The following is a 20529-nucleotide window of genomic DNA, read 5'->3' on the forward strand; positions in this document are numbered from 1 at the left end:
ATTTAGGGGGCAAAACACACCATTATTTACACAGTTAATAAAGATACAAATAACCTCTCAGTCAGTTCAGGTAAGGTTTTGCTGTCAAAGGACTTCAGGTCAGGTTACTGAACATATTAGCAAAAAATTTTTTTTAAATTTTCAGAGCTTTTTGGATTCAGGGATTATGAATTAAAGAATATTAATGATGACAACAATATTATAATAACAACTATTTACTGGAAACCAACAATCACTCAAGCAATGTGTTAGCTATTTTAGGTATATAACAATAATAATAAAAATGTGCTTATACTATGAGCTGAATATTGTTTATTCTCCTCATTTTACATGGAGGAAAACTGTAAAGTGCTACCATCATTTTTTTTAATTATCCAGGTTAGAAATCCAGAGTTATTTTCAGTTCCTCTCTCTCTTCCATTCCACCCACATTAAGTTAGTCTTCAAATCCTATTAATTCTTCCTTCCCATCTATGCCTCCTTTTGAAATTTCATTGCTTTGATATGACCTAACTCAGATCTTATGACTGAACAGGGCATATCTCAGATCCTTAGAATAATACAGGCCAGGCCAATATTCTATTTCCTCCAATTCAACCTTCCCCAAACTATTACTCTTCTTAAAATAACATATTTATTACGTATTCATTCATTCTTTCTAGAAATGCTTATTCGATATTTACTCTGTGCGACATTCCTCTTCTGAAAAAGGTTCAGTGGACTGCCATTGCCTATTTAATTAAGTCCAAACTCTTTGGATTCCCACCTGAAGTTCCAAAGAAGAACTACATTTTCAACTGTATCTCTTCCTATTCATTTAGTTGAGCTCTGGACTCCAGCCAGACTGCCACTCCATGAATATCCTTCCATGTATGTACATCTCCATTTCTGTTCATGCCACTCCACCCTCCAGAAATGTCCTCTTCCATTCTCCCCATCTGGTGACATCCTTCCCATCTCTACAGGTTTAACTGTGGTCGCCTACTTCCCTTAGCTATCTTCAACATCTCCAGCTTATAATTATGAATCTATCGTATCAATCACTATTCATTGGCTTATTATTATATACTGCCTTCTACTGTGACTTAGTTCTTCATATTTGTGTCTTACCTTTGCAAGCAAGATTGAAAATTTGTTGACAATAAAGGTAATTTTGTATTTCTTTGTACTCTCTATATTTAATATAATTCATACAACTGAAAATTATAATAAAGTTTGTTTAAACCACTTGATACAGGAGGAATATGAAAGAGGACCCATATCTCCCTAACTCTACACCCTTTCAACCATTTTTGTCTCATTTGTTATCTCAAGGAGTCTGAGATGATAATAACAATATGAAAAATACAGTAGAGTTGTTTCTTTATAGAAACAGGGTATTAAATGCAAATAGTATATAATCAAAATTATCTTTTAAAATTTCTTACGAAACTGCTGTATGGGAGATCTACCAGGTGTCAATAAATGTAACACAGCCAGTTTATCTTCCAATCTTAAAAAAATGTTGTTTCTTCCACTTACCCCCTGATTAAATAGTTAAGGGCCATGCTATATAATTAATATGTATACATAAGCGGTATAATCATACTTAGAATGGCAAGATGCTTAAAGTAACAGAGGCATGCAGCGAGAAAACATCAACCACAAGTCTCTCATACTTACTACACTGCACACATTCACTGAATGTGGAATGGTGAAATGAAATGTGATTCTTTCTCTTTAGCCACTTGTTTCCCAAAACTTAAATGCTCATTCACAGGGAATCTGAAATTACATCTTGTGTTATGCAGAATGCTAAGATGACCCCTAAGATTCCCATCCCCCTGCAACCCTCACCCTTGTATAATCCTCTCCTCCTGCATGTGAGCCAGTCCTATGAACATGATGAAATATCACTCCCAAGTCTGAGTTACTAATCAGTTGACTATGAGTTCATCAGAAGGGAGATTACCTTAGGTGGGCCTGATCTAGTCACGTGAGTACTTAAAACGACTGGGAGCCTTTTCTGAAGGAAGAAATTAAAAGGATTAAGAGATTCATAGAGTGAGAAGGCCTATGGAGAGGGCCACGTGACAAGGACCCGCCAGTGGCTTCTAGTTGCTGAGAGTGTTTCTAGCCAACAGTTAGTATCAAAATTGGACCAACAAATTGAGAGAGCTTGGAAACAGATGGCTCCCTAGTCTCATCTCTAGATGAAGGCATACTTGGCTTACATCTTGATTTTAGCCTTTGAAACCATAAACAGAGGGCAAAATTATAATGTCCTGGACTGCTGACCCATGAAAACTGTAAAACAATAAATTTTACACTGGTAAGTTTGTGGTAATTTGTGACACAGCAAAAGAAAACCTAATACATCAGCTTCCTATATAACAGACACCGTGCTCAGTACTTTAAATATGATCTTTTCATTATTTTTACCATAGATCGAAGGGATCCGAAGCTTAAAGAGACTACATAATCTGCCCACATTTGAATAAGTAGGAAGCAACAGACACAAGATTTTATATACAGATTTACCAAAAGCCCATGTTCTTCACCACCACTGATAGGAAAACTGGGCATTCTAAATTGGCCTTACTGCCTCAGCTAACATTCTGATTATCAAACTTCCTCTGTGCTTTCATCCAACTCTGTTTGGCTTTTTACTCCTTACTGAGAACTTCCTTACTTTATTGACATTGAAAAGAACCAGTTAGATTAATTTATTTCATTAAACATTTATGAAATACCTACTGTAGCAAAGCACTAAATAAAGTGCTGGGGGAATTCAAAGACTGATAAGACAGACCCTGGCCCTCAAGTTTCTTGCATACTAGTGGGAAAACAAACTCATATATACCTATCACAAAGGAGTGAGTAAGGCCGGGGGTGGGAGGGATTACCCAGCCTTGAGATTCTAAGAGAAAACATTTATCTATTAATTCACCTGATAAAGGGATAGTTATGGAATAAGACGCAGAAGCACATTTATATGCTCACCTCAGAGAAGATTTTATATTTATGGGAGGTTGCTGGTTCCATAAGATTGGGAAAAGAAATAATAAATAACTAATTGTATGTTTGCTTTTAAAACCTTAGATGATACCAGTAATAACTTCATTTATTGTCTGTCCTCTTACTACAAGCTAAGCAATGTTCGAAGTACTTACAAGTATTGTCTCATTCAGCTCTCACAAAAATCTATAAAATAGAAATTATTTTTGTTATTCTAATTTTACTGATGAGGTAAGATACTAAGACGTTAATGCATTCCACAGTATGACCATTTTATCTGAAAAGGAGAAGAGCCATGTAGAAAATGAGGTAGGTGAAGGGAGACAGAGATATTTGCTGCAACTGATCATAGAACTCAGCTATGTTTCTCAGCACCCAAGACAAAATGGGAAATAACCTGATTTCCACTGTCTTCCTAATCTGAAAACACTCACTGAAATCTAAGAAAAATTCATAATTAGGGTCCTTACATGGGAAGGATTTTGAATACTATAGTATACTATGTCTTATATAAGATTTTTAAAAAGTGTTCTGAAATTAACTTTTAAACCAAGAACAAAACAGTATATTGAAGTTCTGTGAAGGCATGTAGAAGTGAATTAATATAGTACTGTTATGTATCTTTTTACTTAACTTGACACAGCAGGAATGGCTGGTTAGCGGTTTCTTCAAACCACAGATCACAAACCATTCCTGGGTCATGAAATCAACCAAGTGAGTCACAGGCAGTTGTTTTTTTTTTTTTTTTAAATTATACGGACATATGGAGTGCCTGGGTGGCTCAGTGGGTTGAGCATCTGACTCTTGATTTTGGCTCAGGTCATAGTCTCAGGGTCCTGAGATTAAACCCCATGTCGGGCTCCTCACTCAGTGGGGAGTTTGCTGGAGATTCTCTCTCTTCCTCTCCCTCTGTCCAGCCCTCCTGCTCTTTCTCTATCTCTTTCTCAAATAAATAAATAAAAATAAAATAAAAATTGTACATATCTATATAGATATAGATATATGAGAAGGGGTACATTTCAAGTTCAAAAATAAATACAAGCATATCTGGGAGATATTGTGGGGTTGGTTCCAGACCACTGAAATAAAAAAGAATAGCACACTAAGGAGCCAAATGGTTTTTTGGTTTCACAGTGCATATAAAAGTTATGTTTACACTCTACCATAGTCAATTAAGTGTGCAATAGTATTATATTTTCTTAAAAACAATGTATTTGTGATATATATATATATGTATACACAAACACAATGGAATATTATTTAGCTATAAAAAAAGAATGAAATCGTGCCCTCTGCGAAGACATGGATGGAGCTAAGCAAAATAAGTCAGGGAAAGACAAACACCATGATTTCACTCATATGTGGAATTTAAGAAACAAATGAACAAAGAGAGAAAAAAGAGAGAGAGAGAGAGACAAACCAAGAAACAGACTCTTAACTATAGAGAACAAACTGATGGCTTGTTCAAGAGGTTTGTTCAAGTCAAGATGGTTTGTTCAAGTCAAGAGGACACTTGAACATGTGGTGAGAAAGTAGCCACCTGGGGCTCCTGGATGGCTCAGCCAATTAAGCATCTGCCTTTGACTCAGGTCAGGATCCTAGGGTCCTGGGATTGAGCCCCACATGTTGGGCTTCCTGCTCAGTGGGGAACCTGCTTCTCCCTCTCCTTCTCTCTGTCTTTGTTTCTCTCTCAAATAAATAAATAAATAAATCTTAAAAAAAAAAAAAAGTAGCCACCTGTAAGCCTAGAAAAGAGTCCTCGGAAAGAAACTACTTTGGGGCACCTGGCTGGCTCAGGAAGTAGAGTGTGCAACTCTTGATCTTGGGGTTGTGAGTTTGAGTCCCACTTTGGGTTTAGAGATTACTTAAACATAAAATCTTAAAAGAAAAAAATAGAATGTAGGCATACTCTGTATTATCTGAATGGTCACAATAAGATTCTAGTGCTTAAGGTAGTTCTGTTATTAAGTTAAAATTAAGCAGTACTGTTTTAATATCTGTGACATAACTTAAGAACCCTAGGGGCGCCTGGGTGGTGCAGTCGTTAAGCATCTGCCTTCGGCTCAGGGCGTGAGCCCAGTGTTCTGGGATCGAGCCCCACATCAGGCTCCTCTGCTGGGAGCCTGCTTCTTCCTCTTCCACTCCCCCTGCTTGTGTTCCCTCTCTCACTGGCTGTCTCTGTCAAATAAATAAATAAAATCTTAAAAAAAAAAAAAAAAGAACCCTGAAGGTGTTCTTAATATATAAATTCTGTATTCATTAAAAGTTGGAGACAAACGGCATCATAGAACACACAAAAATTAGGTTTTTCTTTAGTACAAATAGAGAAAATTGGTGGAAGAAATTAATTGTTGCATGATAGCCAAGATAGGCTGAACTCCAAAGCCCCTACACCTTAACAGTTAATACCACACTCAGATTTCAAGTGACGAAACTATTTCAACAGAACAGTATGCTATGTTTAATAATTAATGTTATTTGTTTCAACTCCATTTTTCAATTGTTTAAATCTTTATAGGGTTTGTGGATTTTAGAGTTGTGTAAAACAATTTGTATACAGAATTTTATATACTGTTCTATTTTTCTAAGATTTTTACTTATTTATTTGAGAGAGAGAGAGCTTGCACAAGTGAGGGGAAGGGCAGAGGGAGATGGAGAAGCAGACCTCCCGCCCCCCCCCCCCCCCGATGAGCAGGGAGCCCAATGTGGGGCTCGATCCTAAAACCCTGAGATGATGACCTGAGCTGATAGCAGACAATTAATTGAGCCATCCAGGTGCCCCTATACACTGTTCTATTTTAAAATAAATAAGAAAACATTGGAGCCTCAGAAAATATTTTTGCTCTTTAAAAAGGGGGCTCTCATTATGAAAGTTTGAGATACATTAGAGTGAAAAATGTCATGTTTTGGTTTTCTACAAAAAAGAAATAGAAACAACCAGGCTTTCTGGCATCTTGGCTTTACAGAAATGCCAGTTTAGCAAAATGAATGTAACTGCCAAGAATATGAACTAACATGGACAGTCGTCCTCTTCAACCAGGCTCTCCTTCTCCTGTCTGCTTCTCCTTTGTCAGATGCTTTGCCTACTCAGAACTTACTCTTCCTTTTATCAACTCCTCTTAGACTATTTTGGTTCACTACCATCTAATTTCTCTCTTGACTTTAGTACACAATATTAGCCCTTTACCTCAATCTCAGTTTCAGGTCAGAGAACTTTATAAAAGAGAAGAAACTGGACTAAATAAAATAACAAGTATGTAAATACTTAGAACAATGCCTGCAATATTGTAATGGCTCAAAACATACTCACTTCCCTTAGAGATAATCTATTTTACTTTAAAAATTAGGCAACCAAGATTTAGAAAGTTAGAGACCTATTTAATGTTACAGATAAAGTTAAAGGTAGAAGTAGCTCTAAATCATACTAAAAAAACCCAACTCTGGAATAACTGGTAAGTTTATAGAGAGTAAGATTTTTCTATAGTTTCTGCAAGTGCCACTTTAATAATCTATTTTTGACTGTCCTTGATGTGCTGAAGTACAATTTCGTTTTCTATTTTAAGACATTCTCATCTGCTGTTCTGCCCTTGGATATTCCTTGTAGGTTTGAAGTATCCTCTAGAAGACAATTATGGATTTATCCACTGGCATTCCAAACTTATTATTGAGCCTATTTCATTTTAAAATTTTCCCACACTGTATGCATGCCTAAGCATGCTCATAATATAGCGGATTCTCTATTTACATCTCTCAGTCCAATGCACAAGCTTTTGAAAATGATTTGACTATTCTTACAATTCACTATGGAAAAACTCAGTATTGCAGCCTAAAATATGCCTTTATTGTTTTCAGATAAGAGTATAAGAACAAGAATACTATATTCGTAAAAATCTAGATCACTTTGAAAAAAAAAAAAAAACAGTTCTCTAGTAGAACTCTAGCTAATTATAGACTGGGGACACTGGCAAGTTATTTAACAGATATCCCAAACAATAAGCTGGGACACTTCATACACTGTGGTATTAGGTTTCTTCAACATGAATATTCAAATTTTGATGAAGTTAATAAGGATGAATTCGTGTGTCTGTGTGTGTGTGTCTGTGTGTGTGTGAAAGAGTAAGAAAGAGAGAGATACAGATCTCAAAACAAGAGAACATAGCATGAAATACTAAGGGCTCAGATTTTATCCTATAGGCAACAGGGAGCCATTGAAGAATTTATTTTTTTTTAAGATTTATTTATTTGAGAGAGAAAGAGAGAGAGAGCATGAGCAGGAGGGGCATAGGGAGAGGGGAGAGAGAATCTCAAGCAGACTCCGTGCTGAGCACAGAGCCCGACTTGGGGCTCAATCTCACGACTCTGAGATCACAACCTAAGCCGAAACCAAAGAGTCAAAAGCATAACTGACTGCGTCATCCAGGCAGACCCCCCTCCTTTTTTTAAAGATCACTGAAGAATTTTAAGCAGGGTAATAGGAAGGGATTTTATTGTAGGAACAGAACTTGAGCAGCAATAGAGTGTGGATTGTGAACTGTGAGGCAGGAGGTAGGAAGATGAATTGGGGAGAAAATTCAATAGCCCAGGTGGCCTTAACTAAGGCAACACCAATGGTATTAAGAGAGAACGATAAAATAAGGCAAGACTTGGTTTTTAAAGAGAAAAACCGAAAACGGCTCCCAGGTTTCTAACTTTTAAGGCCAGATAGATGGTGGTGCTTCTAAATAAAATGAAGAGGAGTATGCATGAGGAAAGATTAAGAACATTCACTCTGACAGCCATAATTTTCTCAAGGAACTAGGAGGCAGGAGCCTCTTCTGAGAGAAAAGAGGAGAGTGCTTATATAGGACAGTTGTAGAAAATAGTGGAAGTTTGGAAAAGTCACTAATGGAAATGGAGAAGGAAGCTGGCCAAAGAATAGCCAAAGTTGTTGAGTGGTGTAAATGTCCTAGGGGAGGCAGGGCAACATGAATCTGTAGCGAAATCAATCTGCACAGGTGTATGAATATGTAGTGACATCAGTCTACACTACTATATGGTTTTCTTTCTTTCCAAACAATGCTCAGCCATCCACGTATGACAGAAGCAGATGTAGGAACTACCAGGCTGATCCAGAGTTGCAATTTTAAGTGTCAGATGCCACAGAATCCAAAAGTATGAGGAGATAAAAGCACTGTCAGAAAAAAAGTATTAAGGCATCAACTATAGAGTTTAGGATAGATAGGGAAAGGAGACCACGAGAGAGGAATGGACAGTCTCAGAGGGAAAAAGGTTTAAAAACTACAAGTGTCAAGGAGATTGGACTGCAGTTTTAATGAGAGAGTAATAAAGCTGAAAGGATACAAGGTACTGAGATTAAATTTTCCTAAGTAGAGAAATTCTAGATCTGTGCTATCCGATATGGTAGCCAATAGCCACAGATGGCTACTTATATTTAAATTAATTAAAATATAATTTTAGTTCCTCTGTCACACTGGCCACATTTCAAGTGCTCAGTAGCCATGCTTGGCTACTATATTGTCCATATTTCACAAGGCAGATAAAACATTGCCATCAGGTAGAAAGCTCCATTGGAGAGTGTGCCTCTAGCTAACGCCAAGTTCTAGGAAATGCCCAAGAATGTGAGCTCCTGAAGATAATGAAGACAAAAGCCATTGAAAGAGAGGCAGTAAAAGAATCAGAAAGGTAGGGGCGCCTGGGTGGCTCAGTCATTAAGTGTCTGCCTTCGGCTCAGGGTGTAATCCCAGGGTTCACAACTTCTGGTTCACAACCACCTCTTGTGAAACTCCATCAACTTGCTTCACCCAACTCAATACTGTGGGGGTGAGAAAGGAACCTGTTAACTCTGTATGGTCAGGTTAGTTGAAAATAATCTGTCTATGGGCACAGCTATAGCTTCATATAGACTATTTAACAGAGATTATCTATGGTAGACTATATGACAAAAGCAGTCTTTTTTTTATTGAAGAACACAGGTAGTTTGTATATATCTGCTCTGTTTATCAAACACATTTGCTATAATTTAGGACTTAAACTGAAGTTTTTTTTATAATCAAGTCAAGAAGGATATCTATCTGTGGAAATGTGGTATAGCTAGTTGGCTATTCATGACTATATCATATAGAACAATTTCCAGTAGCATTAGAGCTAATTGCCACCACCATGTCCCCTTTTCCTTTTTCTTAAAAGTTGCAGTTATGAGCTACAAGCCCACACTAATCCATCCCTACTAAAACAGTTCATGAGTCAGCACTGGCTCCTTGGTCTTCTCATTTCTCCACCCCTCACCCCAGTGATTAATGTAATGCCAGGAGGAAAAGGTTTACTGTTTTGGAAAGGTTGTTAATACTTTGTTTGGATGAGTAAATGAATAATCTTTCTCTCTATAACTTAGTAATTATAAGCTGGAATAAGCTCAGTCCCCTTTTCTATCACCAGTGCTAATCCCTCCAAACTTTGTCCATTCTTGTTAATACCTGCAATTGTACTCCTATTTGTTTTTCAGAACTAGGAAGAAACTGGGTCCTGCTTCTTATTTTTCAGTAGGCTATATGCCTTTAGTATCTGTTGATTCTGCTAGGTTGTACAGTTATTTGTGTGTAATAGCCTCTTCCATAGCAATATGCAGCAGAAAATCCCTTTTGACAAGCCATAGCAAGCTTAACTGAGTCTTGACGTATGCCATCAAGTAGCTTCCAGTGAGGCAGAAAGTCCTTCTTCTAAGGTAGCATATGCTTTCACCCAGTTTCAACATGACTATATGATCTCACATAACTAAGGAAATTACTTTCTTCATTTGTGAAAAGTTACAGAAAGGTATGGAGTTAATATTTGATTGAGCTAATTAAATTTTAAAGAGGTATGTGCTTTACCAGACTTTCTTCCTCCTTAGATTTAGTGAAACCTATTTTTTAAAAATCTGAGCATTAAATTACAGGTCAATTTTTTTAATTTTTTTTATTCTATTGTTTAATCATTCCCTAATGAGAATCCCAAGTCAATTCTTGTTAAATTTTCATTTTATTTTAAATGTCACACAGTAAGTGTTAATAGAAACTATAATGTTAAGATAGTATTTCTGATTCTCTCCCATTGACTTTGCAGCCTGACGCCATTCCAAATACTGACATTACTTTTAATGTTTTCAGGACAGATGCTGTTAGGGCTTTCAGCACAAGTAGTAGGTTATCAGGAGACATTAGTTAATTTGTGAACCTTCATCTGAATATCCTTCAGATACCCATGGGATCTGGGTGATATTATAACTTCAATGTCAGGCTGAAAAGTAACATCAGTAATGGGTACCATCCTTACTTACTCCCCAATGCAGCAATAAGGCAAGGAAAAGGAGATTGTAAACCATTGATCTGAACCATATAAATGGTTTGTGCTGTTATATTTGTCCCCAAAGTCAAATTTACCTAACACATAATACAAGTAGTCCCATTCAACTGCATCAAAGGACTTCTTTGCATCTAATAAAACTGTTGCTATTGGTTCCAATTTTCTCTTTGTATTCCAGATGAGTTGCATCAGCCTATGCAGATCATCTGATGCTTATCTTCCAGGTATAAAGCCTTCTTGGATGAGGGCCTATTAGATTTGTGATTACTTTATTTAGTCATATAGCAAGTGTTCTGGTACCTATTATTTTACACCTACTCACATTGTATAAAAGGATATTTTTCACAATACTGCTAAGGGAGTAACATGCAATCTTGAAGATGAGGCTATAAGGATACGTATAATAGGATAAAGGACTATAGGCTGCCTTGATTTCAAACCACAGATAATATCAAATGCTTTAAAAATTCAGTATAAACCATTTAAATGCATTACATTTATTCATAGTCTATTTCTGAAACTAGTAGCTATTCAGTGTGCTGAAGGCAGAGAGAAGTTAATGTGTTGGTAAGCAACCTAAACTTTTATAAAGCTATTTTGAAAGTAACTCAATGCCGCAGAAAGTAATATCAATTACTCCTTGCTTTTCAATTGACATTGCAAGGCTGCTCCAAATTTCTATCCTTCAGTTGAGCATCTACAAAGAAAAGGAAGGCACAGAGCACCTCCGTGGGAGATTTCTGGGAATTGCAATCACAAGAAGTAGTTTAGAACACACATGGAAATACTGCAGTTTTTTTCCTCCCAAGAGTTGATTAACCCTTCAATGCTCTGTGACTAAAGAACTACATACAAGTGAAAACCTGAGTAATGCAGAATAAGGGAGGGCCAGCTGGTAATCCTGGGGGTTCCTATAATCTCTATCTTGTGAGACAGTATGGTATAGGGAGAAGGACCTGGTCTTTGGAGCTAGTTTTAATCTTGGCTCCACTCTTTACTTACCAGTGTAGCCTTGGCAAGCTACAAACAGCACTGAGCTAGGGTTTTCTCATTCATAAAAGGTGGTTATAATACTCACATAAGTTGTTTTAAAGATCAAAAAAGATAACATATGTATAAAAAACTTAATCAAATATTTAATGCTCCATAAATGCCAGCTGTTTCATTATAATTAATGTTAATAATAAAGGTATATATGTATCTATATTTGCATTTTTCAGTAATCATAGGAAGGTCAAATCCAATGGCATATTGAGTATTCAGATTAGGCTTCATGGCAGCATGTTGGAAAAATAATGACATTCAACAAAGTGTACTGTGAAAATTTACTTTGTGATTAAGCTACACAGAATAAATGCACTTTTTAACCTACAGTATCTGAAGACAAGGTTTTATTTTTTTTAATTTTTTTAAAGATTTTATTTCTTTGAGAGGAGAGACAGAGATAACAAGCAGGGAGGAGAGGGAGAAGCAGGCTCCCACTGAGCAGGGAGCCCAACATGGGGCTCAATCCCTGGACCCTGGGATCACGACCTGAGCCGAAGGCAGAAGCTTAACCCACTGAGCTACTCAGGTGCCCCGTGAAGACAAGGTTTTAAACTGAAAAAACCAACAAATACAAACTTAAATAAATAAGTAAATAAATACATTTTCCATTATCATTAATTTTCTGTATTAATCCAGTATATTTCATTGAGTCCAAGAGATCCAGCTTTTTCTTTCCCAGCTATAAGAAACTGATTATATATGCTTGAAAAAAAGAAGTTCAGGAGAAAAGAGTCTCTAGTTTAAATATGCAGAATATAGTAAACAAATTCAAAAGGATTCAGCTTCAGCAGAATTTTCTATTTCCATAGTCAGTTTATTTTTTTTTAAGTTAATTTCCAAATAGATATTCTCTGTTGAAGTAAGCTACATAATTTTTCTTAATAGTTGGAAAAGTACCTTTGGACTCCAAGTGAAGCAATTTCTAGAGAAAATACATGATCCAAACCTGAAGCTCAAACCCTAAGTAGATATACTGAAATGTACACAATATTCCCAGGATATATGTAAACGAGGACAGCCACATAGTAAATGGTATTGGGTTTTGGTAATAGTATAATCCACTCTCATTAGGCATCTCCCTCTTGTGCATTAATACGTGACATCATACTCATATAACATTTCATAACGGAGTGAAATAAAAAGCCCCTCCAGATTGCAACTGTAAGATAATCAGATTCTGTAGTGCTCATTATGACTGCAATTATGTAACAAAACTCTCCAAATATAGTTCAGTTATTGCAGTTATTAATCATTCTGGTTTTGTTTCAAGTACTTGCTTTATAGCCTGCTGGATAGACTCCATTATTCTACAAGCTGAATGTCGAAAGTCAAACTTGTGCATGTGAATCTGCTGTTCTAACAGCCTTTCAACATAATTTACCCTTTCAATTTGTATTTGTGAATACAAAAAAAAGTGGAGAAATAAAGCTGGTGTCAATAGAGTCACTGACCTTTGCAGTAAACAGAAGATAGTCCTTAGTGGAAAACAACGTGGCAAATAAGAAATCTATTTTCTAGAACTAGAAATAGTGCCGCTTAAGAAGTTAGTCTCAGAATACTAATCAGTTCTTATGGAAAAAGGTGGGGGGGGAATTCTGAAAGAATCTGTATATTTGATAAGGAGAAAAATTATAAAAGGACAGCCGAACATGCATTTTTAAAGATTCAAAGCACCAACATCATGGATAGAGTGTATTCCTAAACATAAAACATATGCATAAAACTATATATTCTGATTAATTTAACTACAAAATGCCAACTAAGAGACAGCAGATTTATTATACAGAACAAACACCATCTGCAACACCTGAAACCAGTGCTATAGATATATTTCCAGGAGAAAAATACTACTGGAAAATTCTCAAGCCTATATTCTGAGATGCCAAGTATTAAATAAATAGGATTCCAAACAGACTCAGGGAAAATGACTCCATCATTATGTAAATGTTAACACCTAGAGAACCCAGAAAAATAAATATAATAATACACTGACATGGCTTACAAAATGCATATCACCAAATTCATGTAGTCCATGATTTCTTCAATTTGGCTACATACATTGGGCCCCAGGCTTTGCCCTTATCTGGAATCACCAAGAGTCCACATTCCTGGCCAGTGGGAGCAAATGTGAAGTCTTGGGAGCAAGTCCTTGCCATTTCCTTAATGTCCACAGGCATGATGTTCGTGTAGGAGTTTAAAATTTCACAGATGACATCTTGATTTTCTGCCTTGGAAAGTGTGCATGTAGAGTACACTAGTAACCCGCCAGGGCGTAAGGCCTTAATTGCAGACCTGTGTGTAATCAGGAAAATGGAGAAGTTTGGTTAGATGCAGGAAAAGGAAACTATGAGGTCAGAGGACAAGGAAGCTTACAATTGAAACTAACCTTACCATGACTTAGGCTGCAAAAACTCTGGATGTTTACTAGCCTTACAACTCTTTCTTCCTAATGTGTCCCTGGATGACTCCAAAAATGATAATCAGATCAATCAACATGGGAAAAACAGAGAATGTGTTTGGCTGATTCTTTGTTTTTTAAGGATAGTAGGATGGGGGTAGAACATGATTAATGGGTTTGTCTTTGAATATACGGAGTGGTGCTAATGAGTAGGTGGGAAGAAAACATCTGAACTTCGAGAAAGGAGTTAGGATTCAGTGATAGCTTAAGTCATGGGAGTAAATAGGATTTCCCCAGAAAAGAGCAAGAAAGTAAGTGGACTAGACACAGACACTAAGAGAATACCTATATTTAAAGGGAGACAAAACTCAGAAAGGAAATAACGAAGGCTTCACCTGATGACTGTGTAGCTTCGGGAAAAGATGGAAAGAAAGGTGTTTTTGTTTGTCTGTTTTGGCTCGGTTTTTTGTTTTTTTTTTTTAGGGGAAGACTTGAACATATTTGTAAATGCAGATCCAGGAGAAGAACAGACCTATGGCTACAGACAGCAAATGGAGGAGTTAGCTTCAGAAAGAAGAGGTTCCAGCACTTCATCTGAAACAACATGGGAGCATGAATAGGGAACCAAGATGTTTTAAGGTAAATAAAAGTTCAAGATAGAAAGAAAGCCTTGATAATAAGAGTGCAGTGGGAGACAAGGTAATCTACCGAAAGAGAAAACTAGAAAAGTTTTAGTCCTGCTGCTGTGGTGATAACCCCTGAGTAATTACTACTCAAGGTTTTTTGGTTTGTCTGTTTGTATGTTTTTTAAGAATCATGTTCTAAAACCTCCACTGGATTTCAGTATACAGACAGCCCCATGTATTTTAACAACCTAGAGCACATGCCAATAACGGAGATTTATAATGAAGATACACATCATCAAAATAAGTTCACATTTTATTCCCTATGTTCAATTATTAAAGGACTGAAGAGTCCTAATTCAAGACAAACTGATCACAAAGTTTTCCTTCCTCAAAGATCCTTAGACATCTTGAAACATAAAGTGAAAAATATATACATGTATTTTTTAAGTACTAACTCAAAACAATAAAGTAAATAGGATAGAATTATTAACTAATAACAGATTTCAACCCATTTCTGAAAGATGATATGCAGACGGAGGAGCAGCAACAGCATCAAGAAAGTAGAGAGAGCCTCTCATGGTGAGGACAACAGCCACAGAGGACGTAACTTGACCTGGGGAACTACAGAGGAGTTTGGGAACTGGAAATGCCAGATACAATGTGATGGGAGTAAAAAGTGAAAACAAGGATATTAATTCAGAGCATATGTAAGAAACCATGGATTCCATATTACCATATATGGCAAGTCAGGTAGTCAGGTAAAAAGTCTGGAAGGTTTTTATCTAAGAAAGTTGAATAAATTATTTGGGGAGACCTAAGTCAGCCACTGTCATTATTTGCCCTCCGAAACCAAAGTCCTCCGCATTCTACCTTGAAGGGAGCCATGAGATTAAGTGCCAGCTCATCACAAAGTGACATCACTAGGCACAAACTTCCACCCCCAAAATAAATCTCCTAGTGTTTTATTGTCCCATTAAATAAAAATGTACAACCAAGGATTGCCAGATAATTTGGGGCGAGAAATGCTTAAGCAATGTGTAAGAGTAAGAACAAAATACACAAAAAAATGGCCTACGAAGAAACAGAAAATTCAGAAAACAAGAAACATAATAAGACCTACTAAATGCAAAAAGATCAGCAAAGATATAGCACCCATAAAACAATAACAGAATGCCATGGAACAGGACCAAGAAAAGGGCTCATACGAGTTAAATATATGTTTAACAAAATAAATAATATTTTGTAGAAGTGTTTAGAAGTTAAGGTTGAAGAAATTGTCCAAAAAAGTAGAAAAACAGATTGACTAAAAATGAGACACGTAAGATCAATCAAGTAGGTCCAAATTTCAATTAACATGAGTACAGGAAAGGTAATATAGAGGACTGGAACTGGGGGGACACTAAATCAATGAAATAATAAGAGAATTTTCCAGGGATAAAAGGAGTGTCCCAGATGAAAGAATTCATCAAGAGGCTAGAACACTCTTTATTATCAATTGAGCATCTATTATGTTGCTGGGCATTGTTCTAAATGTTAGGTATATATTAAAATAGAACAACAACAACAAAAACTCCTTGCCTACATGAAGCTAACATTCTGGCTGGGGGAGACAGAATATAAAAAAAATAATAATATTGGGGCGCCTGGGTGGCACAGCGGTTAAGCGTCTGCCTTCGGCTCAGGGCGTGATCCCGGTGTTCTGGGATCGAGCCCCACATCAGGCTCCTCCGCTATGAGCCTGCTTCTTCCTCTCCCACTCCCCCTGCTTGTGTTCCCTCTCTCGCTGGCTGTCTCTCTCTGTCTAATAAATAAATAAAATCTTTAAAAATAATAATAATAATAATAATAATAATAATATTGACAGTAAGTTGTCATGAGCTAAATTGTGTCCTCCTCCCCTCCCCGAATTCATTTGCTGAATCCTAACCTTCAGTACTTCAGAATCTGATGGTATTTGGAAAATAGGATCTTTAAAGAGGAATTAAGTTAAAATGAAGTGGGCCCTACTCTAATATAACTGGTGTCTTGTAAAAAGGGGAATTTTGGACACACAGTTACAGAGGGAAGACCGTATGAAAACACAGGGAGACGACAGGTATCTACCAGCCAACCAGAGGCCTGAAGAAATCAACCCTGGGAACCTTGGTATCAGACTTCTAACCTCCAGAACTGTGAGAAAATAAACTTCTGTGATTTAAGACACTCAGTCTCTGGCAATTTAATACAAAGTATATACACACCAAAAGACAACTTGTGTGTATGTGTAAACATATACATATACACACATAAACATACATATACATATATATATATACATATATATATGCACACACACATATATGTATGTATGTGTGTGTGTATTTTTTCCTCACCAGACAATCCTCCTTCCAATTCTCTGAAAACACTGACTGCACGTCCAACAATTTAACTCAATTCTAACACTATTCACCTGGAGCTAGCATCAAATCCTACAGGTTAAGGGCTAAGCCCTACAAGGCTGCCTTTCAGAAGCCTATTGGAAGTTTAGGCCTCTGGTACTTCCGACTGAACTGCCATAAATTAAGGGTTCCCACAACCCCTGTCCTTGGGTTCAACAATTTGCTAGAACGGCTCTCAGAATTCAGGAAAAGAGTTTACTTACTAGATTACTGATTTATTATAAAAAGATACAATTCAGGAAAAGCCAGATGGAATGCATAGAACAAAGTATGGGAAAAGAGGTGCAGACTTGCTGTACCCTTTCCAGGCATGCCACCCTCCCAGCACCTCCTCACCAACCTGGAAGGCCCCCAAATCCCTTCAGTTAGGGTTTTTTATGGAGGCTTCATTAAGTAGGCATAACTGATTAAAACATTAGCCATTGGTGATTTAACTCATTCTCTCTGAAGGGGGAGGCAGAGGAGAGGGGTGCTGAAATCTCCAACCCTCTAATCACATGGTTGGTTCCCCTGACATCCTTAGAGGCTTTCCAAAAGCCACCTCATTAACATATACTAAGATGTGGTTGAGAAGTTTCTTATCAGTAACAAACGTTGCTCTTTTCATATTAACAAAAAGCAAATATTATAATAAAAGATGTTCCTATCCCTCTTATCACTTAGGAAATTACAAGGGCTTTAGGAGCTCTAGCCCGTATCCAGCAAAAAGACCAAATATATCTTTACAACATCACAGTTTACATATATATATATATATATATATATATATATATATATATATATTTTTGCTTAGTGATAGATTTATGAAGAAAATTAAATCAAGATAACAGGATTAGAAGAGCTTGGATGGTGGGGGGGGGCAGAGAGTCAGATTACAATATTACATGGGGTAGTTAGAATAGGATGACATTTGAACAAAGACCTGAGGAAGTAAGGAAGTGGCCATGCAGATATCTGAGGGAAGAGCATTTCACACAAAAGGAATAGCCAGTGCAATGACCCTGAGGCATGTTCAAGGAAAGAAGAGCCAGTGTGGTTGGAGCAAGGTGGGGGGGGGGGCAGAATGAGATGAGATCAGAGACCCATAAGGAAGGGGTGTAGAAGGTCTTATATTAACACTGTAAGCACTTCAATCTTATAATGAATGAAAAACATCCATACTTAGATGCATTATTATTAACTTTAAAATTTCAAGAACAAAAGATGCTAAATGCCCTCGGAAAGAAAAATGGGTCACCAATAAAGCTCCAGGGAACAGACTGGGATCAATGGCATAGCTCACTAGAAATTCTGGAAAAAAAGCAATTTAAAGTGGATGCTATTTACTGCCAAACTGTCAAATAAATATATAGGAGAAATACAGAAATGTTCAGATATCTGATGACTCAGAAATGTTACCTCTAGCAAAATGAGGAGGTAAATCAAGAAAGGGGAGAAATGTGATACTGAATGTAGTCAATGTAACATAGGAAAGCAGTGGAGGAAGGGAAATCCCAGAACGATAACTACTCAGAAGCCCCAGAGGTAACTACTCCAGATTAGAATGAGAGGGATATCTTTAGAAGGAAGTGAGAAGGGATACAAGAGATGAAATGCCTGAAAAGTGAGAAAACCTTGAAGATTTGGCATATGCAACTGGGCTGGGGCTGGGGGAAGGGAGAAAAAGAGGAGAAAGAGATTTTCCCATCAAATTTGACTGTAGGAACACTGTCCTTTCAGCACTTGATCGTTAACACTGAACCAAAAGGAAATGCAATTCTAAGGTATCAGTTCATTCTGCAGTGAACAATATTTACAGTCAGAATCATTCCATAGACTGATCTTAGTAATGCTTCAGAACAGATCTGTACATCTCAGAAAGAATACTGTGGACCGGACAGTAAAGGTGCTGTTGTAAGCCACCATGAAGTGGGGAGGGAGAAATGGAAGGCAGGGTGGGACTGCAAACATTCTGATATCACAAAAAGAGAAACCAAGAGATACTGGGCTCATTATTTCAAAAAAGAATAAAGTTGGAAGTGTGTTCAGAGACCCATTCCACTACTAACAGAATAAGAAGGTAAATCTAAGCATGCAGTGCTAAGTTTCTGAACCGAATGAGGGAGAAACTGAGGATAGGGTAAGAACTCAGGGTGCAAGTGGGGTGAGGAGGTAAGGGAGGCACAGATGAGAGAAGCCCTAGCAAGAAGTCAGTAGTCAATGTCTAAAGTTGATAAATTAAAAAATAAAGGATAAACATACTAGTTAGAAGTTTGGGAGTAACATGCAGAATAGGTAAAGAACAGAAATAATCAGAAGTGGTTGCCTATAAGGAATGAGACTAGGCAAAGAGGGGGGAGTGTAAATCTCTTTTAACTAAAAGTTCGTTTATATTTTCAATTTTTACCCATATGATGTATTTCTTTGATAACACAAATTAAAGGGGAGCTATGACAGTAAGATAAATATCAAAAATGTTCCCACAGACAAAATGTTCCCAGTTAATTTTTGGTTTTGTTTTTTTTACTCTTAAGGGATTAACTCTCTAGAAAAGTTATTCCCTCAGGTTCCAGATAACTAAAATTTTATGGTATTCAGAATTTCTAGTCTTCTCATGTATTCATTCATTGTAAAAAATATTTGGGGAAGTGCCTACCACTGAATGCCAACTTAACCTTCAGTGTTTGCTGGAAGTCTCTAAAAAATTTTTTTAATATGTATCTTACTTTTCACTGTCCCCTAAATATTCCCCCACAAAACCAAAAAAGGCTCCTATCTAGACACCAGAGATATGAACCATTCATGGGTTCACATTTGTGAAGAGCCTATGGTAGGAAAAATAATGCCCCCCCAAAGTTGGCCATATCCTGATCCCCAATACCTTTGAACATGTCACATTACATGGCAAAAGGATATTTATTTTTTTTTTATTAATAACGATTTTTTATTATATTATGTTAGTCACCATACAGTACATCCCCGGTTTTCGATGCAAGGCTCGATGATTCATCAGTTGTGTATAACACCCAGTGCACCATGCAATATGTGCCCTCCTTACTACCCATCACCGGTCTATCCCATTCCCCCACCCCCCTCCCCTCTGTAGCCCTCAGTTTGTTTCTCATAGTCCATAGTCTCTCATGTTTCATTCCCCCTTCTGATTACCCCCCCCTTCTTTATCCCTTTCTTCCCCTACTGATCATTCTAGTTCTTATGTTCCATAGATGAGAGAAATCATATGATAGTTGTCTTTCTCTGCTTGACTTATTTCACTAAGCATTATCTCCTCCAGTGCTGTCCATGTTGTAGCAAATGTTGAGAACTCATTCTTTCTGATTGCTGAGTAATATTCCATTGTATATATGGACCACAACTTCTTAATCCAGTCATCTGTTGCAGGGCATCTCGGCTCCTTCCACGATTTAGCTATTGTGGACATTGCTGCTATGAACATTGGGGTGCATATGGCCCTTCTCTTCACTACGTCTGTATCTTTGGGGTAAACACCCAGTAGTGCAATGGCTGGATCATAGGGTAGCTCAATTTTTAACTTTTTAAGGGACCTCCACACGGTCTTCCAGAGTGGCTGTACCAACTTGCATTCCCACCAACAATGTAGGAGGGATCCCCTTTCTCCACATCCTCTCCAACAATTGTTGTTTCTTGCCTTGTCTATTTTTGCCATTCTAACTGGCGTAAGGTG

General features: G+C 37.2%; 1 protein-coding gene across 4 annotated transcripts in view; it reads right to left on the reverse strand.

Annotated features, from left to right (window-relative positions):
* The window catches only part of NSUN3 (NOP2/Sun RNA methyltransferase 3), a 301891-nt gene that overhangs the window by 231594 nt on the left and 49768 nt on the right, over positions 1–20529 (reverse strand). The window contains exon 6 of one of the 4 annotated variants that reach the window (XM_045785401.2): positions 11540–13677. The exons of the other annotated variants lie outside the window; for them this stretch is intronic. Within the exon in view, the coding sequence (XP_045641357.2) occupies positions 13407–13677 (271 nt within the window). The 3' untranslated portion in view covers positions 11540–13406. Of the gene's footprint in view, positions 1–11539; positions 13678–20529 lie in introns of those variants that run through there. 4 annotated transcript variants of the gene reach the window in all.

This window comes from Ursus americanus, chromosome 4 (assembly GCF_024610735.1).
Source record: "Ursus americanus isolate L20-20 chromosome 4, mUrsAme1.1.p, whole genome shotgun sequence".
NCBI classification, from domain to species: Eukaryota; Metazoa; Chordata; class Mammalia; order Carnivora; family Ursidae; genus Ursus; species Ursus americanus.